Source organism: Tiliqua scincoides, chromosome 5 (genome assembly GCF_035046505.1).
Source record: "Tiliqua scincoides isolate rTilSci1 chromosome 5, rTilSci1.hap2, whole genome shotgun sequence".
NCBI lineage: Eukaryota > Metazoa > Chordata > Lepidosauria > Squamata > Scincidae > Tiliqua > Tiliqua scincoides.
This window is the reverse complement of record NC_089825.1, coordinates 109,252,843-109,262,220: the sequence shown is the minus strand read 5'-3', so window position 1 is coordinate 109,262,220 and position 9,378 is coordinate 109,252,843. Positions and strand designations below refer to the sequence as shown.

At 50.4% G+C, this 9,378-nt stretch overlaps 1 protein-coding gene across 1 annotated transcript in view; it reads right to left on the bottom strand.

Moving 5' to 3' along the window:
* Window positions 1–4,192: 4,192 nt before the first annotated feature.
* The window catches only part of LOC136653081 (olfactory receptor 5AR1-like), a 43,187-nt gene continuing 38,001 nt past the window's right edge, over window positions 4,193–9,378 (bottom strand). The window contains exons 6-7 of the mRNA XM_066630006.1: window positions 7,324–7,551; window positions 4,193–4,444 (exon numbers count right to left, since the gene is read on the bottom strand). Coding sequence (XP_066486103.1) covers window positions 4,193–4,444; window positions 7,324–7,551 — 480 coding nt within the window. The remainder of the gene's footprint in view (window positions 4,445–7,323; window positions 7,552–9,378) is intronic.

Sequence of the window (9,378 nt, the reverse complement as noted above, 5' to 3'; positions counted from 1 at the left end):
AGCGTCTGTTGTTCGTGAGTGCACTCCCCTGGCCTGCTCTCAGGCTCCGGTTCCCTGGAGAAGGCTGGAGAGATCTACATACTCACCTTTCCTTATCTTTTCTTTAACTGCAGGGGCCAGATGATCCCCAAGTGGAAGGGCCTCCTCCCTGTACGGCATGGGGGGAGGGGGAGCCCCTTGCACCACCACCTTGGAGGCCAGTGATGATAGGGGCCAAGCGTCCACCGCCGGCCTAGGCCCGACCTATGCAGGCAATCCTGCATGCCAGGCTGGGGCTACATTGGCCTGCTGTGATGCAGAGTAACCTTCCCCTTGCTCAGTTGGGAGCCCTCCCTGCCCCACCACGCTCACAGCAATCAGCACACTCGCCTCTGGGGCGCCGTCCTGCACCCCAGATGGGGCAGCAGAGGATCCTTGCAGGGGACCCGACTGCAGTGCTGCCACCGCCTGCTGGGGGAGTGCCACCTGCATCATACCACCTTGCTGATACACAGTATGTTGGACGGCCCAGCTCTGTGGGGAGCCCGCTTGCCTGTCATCTGTCTGTATGCCCCCAGGCTGGGCCCTGAGTTACTCCCTACCATGGGCCAGCAGCCGTGGAGAAAGTGACGGGCAGAGGGGCCACTGAATCTCCCCAAAACCTTTGACCGGCAAGGGTTGGAGCGATCTTGGCTGCTCCACTGCGTCAGCCCTCATGGCCCCTGTATGTCCTTGCAGGGCATGCGGGATGCCATTACCTCCCCAAACTTCTACCACCCTAGCTAGGTCACCAATTCCATACTCACCCGTGGTGGCCCTGGCCCCTAGGTAGGGCTCTGGAGCATCGACGTACTCAAATGGAGCCACCACTGCCGTGTTGTCAGTAGAGGCCTCTGGAGGTTTCTGCGCCATGGTCAAAGCTAGGCCTGTGGGTGGCCTGCCGCTCTCCAAGGCTGTAATCCTAGTCAGAATCCCTTGCAGGATATTGGACAGCGAGGTGCATGCGCGCTTCTCAGGCAGGGCATTGCCCCCCACTCAGGGAGCACCTGATGAAGGCAGTGTCTCCCCTTGTAAAGCCATGACTTGTGCAGCTATGCTGCCCGGCCCTGCTGTGGGGATCACTAGCCCCGCTGTGGGAGCCTCCCCACTCCCCACTGGCTCTGTGGCAGCAGGCCCCTTGCTGCCAGCTCTGCCCTGCGACCTATGCATGGTGACAAAGAGAGACTGAAGCAAAGAAAGAAGGTGCTAACCTGGAAGGAAAGTGAAGAGGCAAGCAGTTAGTGCCAGATTATTTTCATCCAACCTGCAAGGTGGTACATGAGGCACTGCACCCCCGAAGTGCACCCCCCATGCACCCGGGATGGAGGCGGTAAGTGAGCCTGACCAACTCTGTGGGGACAAAACGGGGGCCTAGCCCTGCCTGCCCCGAGGGGTGAATGCTGCCCCCAAAGGTCTGCGGGTTGAATTCTGCACCCCCAAAGCGCACCCCCAATGTTGCACACCAGCTCTGAGGAAGGAAAAGACTCATCAAAATTGACTGTGGCTGTGACAGTGCCCACCTAGCTCTCTGTGGGGGGGGTGAAAACCCCTTTTGACTGGGCCCCCCAGGCTGCCATGTAACTCCCGAAACACCCAGAAGGGCAAGGGGGTGAGGCCCCCTTTCCAACATGGCCCCCCATGGTCATATGCCCCCAATGCCCCTGGAGGGTGGCACTGATGGAGGCACCACAACCCCCCAAAATTGCCCAGCTGTGCCGGGGGTGAGGCCCCCCATGCAATGTGCCCTCTGATGGCCATGAGCCCCCAATGCCCCTGAAGGGGGCACTGATGGAGGCCCACCAGCCCCCCGGAGGAAGCCCCCCACAAGCACCTAATTGTGCCTAACCAAACACTCTGAGGGTGCCGAGGGCTCGGAAGGGGCCAGTCCCCTTCCAGATGCCGATTGCCCCGTGACCGGCACCCCAGCAAGGCCCGACTCAGATAGGCGCAGGGAGGAAACCTCCCCAAGATGGTGGCCGCCAAGTCCTGAGGAGGCCCTTCCAGAGTTGGTGCCAGTCGTGCACGTGCAGCTGGCACCTGAGCCCTAATGTGCAGGTGCGGAGAGGCAACCAACCAAACATGACATGCGCAATGGACCGGGGCATCGCCCTCCCATCATGGTGCCAGCTGTGCATGCGCAAAGCTGGTGCCACGAAGCCGTGCATGCACAGGAGGCTGAGACCTCCCCAGGATTGTGCCCGGCAAGATGGTGCCAGCTCTGCACATGCGCAGCATCCTCAAGCCCCAAGTCGGGAGAAAACCCTTCCTATGATGGCAGTCGCGGACCGCAGATGCCACCACCTCGCCCCACAGAGTCGGCCGTCCCCCACCTGCGCCGAGGCTGTGGGCCGCTTGACCAGCCGGTGGCCGTGGCGGTAACGCCCTGCAACGGGCCAGCATCCAGGCTCCGAAGGCATATCTCAGAAGCAGCCAGCCCCCACAGCAACAGACGACCGGGGCGGCTGGCCCCCACAGGAGGCCAGCTGCCTCAGCAGCGCCCCAGCCCACACACTGGAGCGGCCCACCCTCATGTGGCAATGTTGCCCCCACACATGCGACAAGGTAGGCTGCGCGAGAGGGAACAGCAGGTCCCCCAGAACTAAAAGGTCCTCCTGCCCAAGATTAATTAAGTCTGGGGGCACTGGTGGCTGGGGGATAGGGTTGGGTTTGCAGGCACTGGGGCGAATGGTGAGGGGGCGATCGGGAGGCGACCGGTGAATGTAGGTGGGCTTGAAGAGGGCAAAAAACTGCCCAAGGAATGGGGAGAAGAAACCTCCCAACAAACCCTGGCCATGCACCCAACACCCGAAGCCCCCATGCCTTACTGCTACAGCCGTGGAGTATGGTGAACCCGGTGAACCTGTTACTCCCACGGTGCCCACGTGCAAAGCGGGCTGGGTATTGTGCCTTTTAAAAGGCCAGCCATAGCCGCCAACCCCAGCCACTTCCACTTCCCCATTGGGAGGAGATTTTTGTGTTCCAGGTCAGGCTAAACAAACTCTGAACACCTTTCAATTGGGCGATCGGGATTCTGGATGAATTTGTATGTCTTTCACACTAGTAGGCACACACAGGCATATATAAATATGAAACACATAATGTTCAGAGAGATGGTGCTGAAGCAACAGAATATACATAGAGTGGCAACTACCTGACATACGGCAAGCTTTTCCTCCTCACAAGAGGATGATATTTATACTCAGATGGTCATTTAATCACAAATCTACACCTTACATTAAAATGAAACATGGGCTAGATAGAAATTCTCCTTATGCTGTGGACAATGACATTATGTTAACTGATTCTTGATGAGGTTGAATTCCGCAGGAAGGACCAGGTACACAAATTGGTAATGCTCCTGGACCCCACCTTAATCCTGGATAAGCAGGTGTGGGCCATGGTTGGCCTTCTAGCTGCACTTGTTCCTGTCCCAGACAGACCTTGCCACATGGTTCAATCCAAACTAGCATCAGGCCAGCGCACGCCATTTACAGTGGTGGAAAGGTTTTCTGCTACTGTAAAATGGCAGATGGCGGTGAACTGTGCGCGCTACCAATGGCAATTTTTCCAAGTGCTGTTGCAAGAGGTGGCAGCACTAGAAGGAAATCACCAGACTCAGTTGTACCTGCTGGTACAGGTAAGCATCTGGTGGGAGTGGGGGATGGGAAACAGGGAGGAAAACAGGGGAGACAGGGTGGGCGGATTAGGAGCATTTTGGGTCTGGTGGGGGTATGACAGGAGCAGCTCCCCCAGTAACCTAACCCCTGTTATGTTCATGACATGCCCCTTTAGATAAACAACTTATGAAGATGAGAGGAACATTGAAGGCCCTCCCTAACTTTTGCAAACTCATACCTAGGTCAAACAAAAAATCACCGGGAGATTTTCCATCAATCTTTATTATTATTTTTTTAGCAGAGGCTTTTACAAATGCATTAGTGTTTCAATAATTAGTACACACAGAGTTGAGCACATATTTTGTCCTTAGGTCAGAAGCAGAAGGAAACCAACAGGTGACCAATAAGACCTGATTCCAAGTTGCACAACAGCCACCTCCTACCCTGTGCTGGATACAGCACAGGCTACTCAGCCTTCCTGTTCCAGTGCAGGATATGGTTGGGCTATCCATTGACTATGTGTCACATCAGACCTTCTCAAGACATTCATCCCATACTTATAACCTGCTTTTCCCAAGCGCTCTCCAAAAGGCCCCCTGCACTTTCTTGTTCCTAAAGCTGTAGATCAAGGGGTTTAGCAGGGGAGTAATGATGGCATACAACACAGAAACCAGGCGATCTTCATCCAAGGAATGATTGGAGGAGGGTCGCAGGTGGGTGTAGACGATGGTGCCATAGAAGATGCTCACCACAGTGAGGTGAGAAATACAAGTGGAGAATGTCTTTATCCTACCACTTCCTCTGCGGATCTTGAGCACAGAAGAGACAATGAGGAGGTAGGAAAGAAGGATCAGGGAGAAAGGCACAATCATAAGAAATGCAAAGACGGTGAAGATCATCAACTGGACAAGAACTACATCAGAGCAAGAGAGATGCAGAATAGGAGGAATGTCACAGAAGAAATGGTCAATTGTGACAGAAAGTTAGGGAAAAGACCAGTGATGTGTTGATAACAGAATTGAAGTTGCCAATGATCCAGGAAGCTGCAAGCAGACTCCAACATATGGGCTGGCTCATGATCAGTGTATACTGGAGAGGATGATGGATAGCAGCATAATGGTCATATGCCATCACTGAGAGGAGCACACACTCTGTACTTCCTAAAGTGACAAAGAAATACATTTGTAGAGCACATCCTATGAAGGAGATGGACTTGTTCCCCAGCAAGAGGTCCCACAACACCTCTGGGAGTGTGGTGGATGTGTAACAGATCTCAATGAAAGAGAGATTGCCCAAGAGAAAGTACATGGGAGTTTTGAGGCATTGGTCAACTCTGATCAATATAATGATGACTACAGGTAGACTAACAGGCCTATAGCAAAGAGAAGCCTCTTGTTCTATGGGTCAACAGATAATCCCAAAAGGATGAATCCTGTGATACCTGTTTGGTTCTGTCTTCGTATAGGAGTAGTGGAGTCCATCTTCAATTAGAGTTCTTTGGTAGGACAGGACATAGCAGTTTCTAGAGGGGGAAAAAATAACTGTTCTCTTATCTCCATGTCACTCCATGTCATAAAATAGTCACTGTCCTCTTATCTCCATGTCTATACACAGATTGATGCAAGAGTTGGTTGGATTCAGAGTTCACTGGTCCCTTCCCATATCCTTTCAAGCTTTTCTTTGATAGCATAAAGTTGCAAGTGTGTCAGTTTAGTGAAAATGAAAGCTGAAAGTTTTGAGAAAGTGACTGAAAGCTGAAATCAAACTAGAAATGGAAAATTATATTGTCAGGATCTCAAATCCTCAAACCATCTATGGACGATCTTTTGCACCCAGAAACTTATGTCAGCAGTTATGTCAACTTAAGTCAGACAGAACCTTCAGCTTTCTCCAGCTTCATTTACTACTGAACTATGAATAAGTCATTTTTAAAGTTTATTAAGATCAGATAATTGTCCCCAGGGATGACAGAGATAATAGGCATGGTATAAAGAACTCACTTAAGTTGACAGAATAGTCCTTCGTGTGGAAGAAAAATTTAAGATATAAATAAAGCATACCCTTGACTTTAGATGTTAATGAGGCTTCAGAGAGCTGAGTGTGTCATAATTGTGGCAAGGGACTATTGAGAATAGAGAAGAGCTGTACATTATCTTTATAATGTGGCAACCACCAGCCATCCACATCAAACATGTTTTTAATACCATCACATGGAGGAATTGGATGAGCATCCCATCCCAAAGGGTTGGAGGAATTCCAACTGAACACAAGCACTTTCACGTACACATTTGGTGTGCTTGATTAACAGCTCAATCCTAACTAACCGCCCCCCAATGCAGTGCTGTTCCTCTTCACTGCTACTGAGAAGGTATCAGTTTTAAACTGAAGACAGTATGAAAGCCTGGTGAAATGGCTCTATGGATGGTTAGGTGGAGGGACTTCATTTGCTATATTCAGGGATTTGCTCCACCATTCCCTGTCAGTTCTTCAGGTCTGAGTTATTGAGAGCCCAGTCCTAGCCCCACCACACTACAGCATCCCTCCACCGAACCATCCATAGAGCTGTTCACCAGGCTTTCATAATGTCTTCTGTTTAAAATCGATACCTTCTCAGTATCAGTGAAGAGGAACAGCAATACATATATTTAACGTACCAGGGATGTCGCCCAGTATAGCAGCACTCTGATCCTGAACTGGGGCATTTAGCAGCATTTTATTAGCCACTTAGTTGATGTGTGTGGTGTGAATTTTGGTAAAAATCTGCAAAACTTATGAGGCCTTTGTATATCCTATTTTTAGAGTACAGGTGTGCATCGTTTAATGATGGGGATGTGGTCCCGCACACACTTTGTTAAGTGACACCGTTGTTAAACGACATCCTCTTTTCAAAGCCTCTGGAGCATGTGGCCTCTGCAGGGCTCAGAAAAGCATTTGGAGGCAAGGGGAGCACAGCAACTCTCAGCTTCGGAGGTTTTGGGGGTGTGACAAGGATCAGCGACGGACCGTCATGCATGCGGTCCGTCGCTGATCGGAATGTTGTTAAGCAACATTCACCTGTAGCTGAACAAAAGAACACCTGTGAGATGGGTTCCTAGGAAATTGGTCTTGACCAATTAATTCTTTATCACTTGGCCTTTTTTCTCATTTATAATCACTTGATGTGATTATCACTTGCAGAGCTCTAACATGGGTAGAGCCAGAGGGGCATCTGGCCTGGGCACTAAGCCGGGGGGCGCATGACTGCCCCAGGCTCCACCCTGTTTACCGAGGAGGCAGCTTCACAAACCCTGTTCCCTCTCCTGTAGAGGCTCCCTACAGGAGGCAATCATTAATTTCCTCCACACCCATATCAGAGATTTCCATGTTAGTGTGTGTGTGTGCGCGCGTGGAAACAATTTGGTTTGTAAACAATGCATGGAGTTTATGTATCTGTTCCGCCCCCATCTCCTGTTCCGCAGCCTGGCAGTCTCGAGACTACTGAGCTGCGGAACTTGGGCACCACCTGGCGCTAGCCCAGCACCAGCTGGCGCTGGGTTAGAACCAGCGGGAGCCCGGCGGTGAGCCCTGCAAACGTGCCTTATGGCACGTTTGCAACTGTGGCAAGCAGCGCTGATCCGTGCCGCAGACCACAGGCTTGGGCTCTGAGTCTCCCAATTAATGATTCAGAAAACAGCATCACCCTCCTCACCTGCTTGAAACTGGGATTCCACACAATGTCACTGCCATTCAAATTGAATTCTTTGCCTGCAGGAGCCTGGGGGTCCATCCTGCCAACGCGGATCCTCCTGAAGGAGTAATTGGGGAATGTGACTGTGTTGATGATATCAAATGAACTTGCCAGTTCTCCCTGCTGGTCGAGATATATTTCGTCCCCAGCACTGTTGTTGAAATGGATGTTTCTCAGGAATGAATTAATCTGGGTCAGAAGTTGAGAGGTAGAAAGTTAGATAAATAGAAAGACAGATTGTGTGTGTGTGTGTGTGTGTGTGTGTGTGTGTGTGTGCTCACGTACACCAACTGAACAAAAACAGGTGAATCCAAGTCACTTGAACCTTGTTAGCTGTTCGTCAGCTGGCTTGGGTGAGAGTCACTCCAGGTGCTGCTTTTGGAAATGAATCTCACACACCTGCTCAGAACAGGAATTAGTGCTATCTTAGTTCTGCCAGATGGTATCTAGTGGTGAGCATTTCATCATGAATAAGGACTAAAGACTGGTTCTGTGCTTTCTATTGAAGCAAAGTTGGGAGGGGTTTTCTGTTTTTTGGAGAGTATCAAACAGCACTTTGCATTCAAGATGGAATTATTGAATACAGCAATTGTTTTCAGTCCCCCAACAGTTTATTGACCCATCATAGATGAAGCAGCCTGGGATGCGTGGGGCATGGGGACCTTTCACCCTTCTAGGAAGGCCTTTATTTGTTGTGCCTGGTCTTTGTTCAATGTGAGGTGGCCTGGCTCAGGCCATTGTGCTGCTTTTCCTGTATGACCTCTGTAACATGCTCATCCCCAGAAAGTTTTAACGTAGGATAGGAATTGGCAGGATATGCCAATACCTGAGTGCTTGCGAAAAGCATGGCATATATTGGGTGTGCCTAGGTCTACTCTGCTGTTAAGCAGAGAAGGTAACATTTTTCTTTTTTGATGCACTTAATGTTTAATTCCCTACAGTCTCTGATATAAATCAAATGTATGTTGCAGTTATAGCCTTTAGCAATGGTTCTCACACATTTAGCACCAGGACCCACTTTTTGGAATGAGAATCTGTCATGACCCACCAGAATTGATGTCATGACATGAATTGACATCATCAAGCAGGAAAATTTTTTCACAATCCTAGGCTGCAATCCTGCCCACACTTACCCAGGAGTAAGTTCCATTGACTATCATTGTTAAAAGCATATGCATAGGAGCCTTTTCAAAGTACAGGTCTGTAATATTTCCCCAAATGCAGTCACATATGATGGTAGCATCAGGTCTAATATATTAAAAATAAAATATTAAAATGTATGGGGACCCACCTGAAATTCGCTTGCAACCCGCCTAGTGGGTCACAGTTTGAGAAACACTTGCGTTTGTTCATGCTCAGCCCTCTGATGCTAAGTGTTCCCATGCTTTTGCACCATCAGGTGGATGTTTTTCTGAAAGCTCAATTCTATGGCTCATTTATGACAGAGGGAGGACATCCCACTTTCAGAAATGCCTTTTCACAGGTCACTGTGGAAAATGGACAATGGCCATTTTAGAGACATTGCCACAAACAGTAGAAGCGGCAGTTGCTACTTGGTAGGTTCACTCCTACCTAACGCCCCACATGGCCAATGCATTGGCGCCAATGCAGCTACTGCTTAATCCTGTGAGTGGAGTTTTGACAACCCCAGGATAAGCCTGTGCCTGACCAAAAGGCCTACTCAGACCTGTGCCAGCTCTATAGGTGGCACTTGTCTGTGAGGATGCAGTTCAGGCAATCGAAGCCAGGAAGGGGTCAGGATTTGATGGCCGCTGCTGCTGCTGCTGAGTCCCTGCCCAGTCTCAAACTACCCTCGTCCCTGCAACATCACCACCCCATTCTGCCCACCCCACCCCACTGCGTCCTCTCCTCCTCACCTCCCTCCAACCACTTACATGCACTTCCTAGAACCAGCAGGTTTTCATTGTCTGCTGTCACGAGGACCTGGCTGCCCACCACTTCTGGCAGTGACCGGACCATGAGATCTGGCCTGTCACCTTTGGAAAAAGCCAGAAA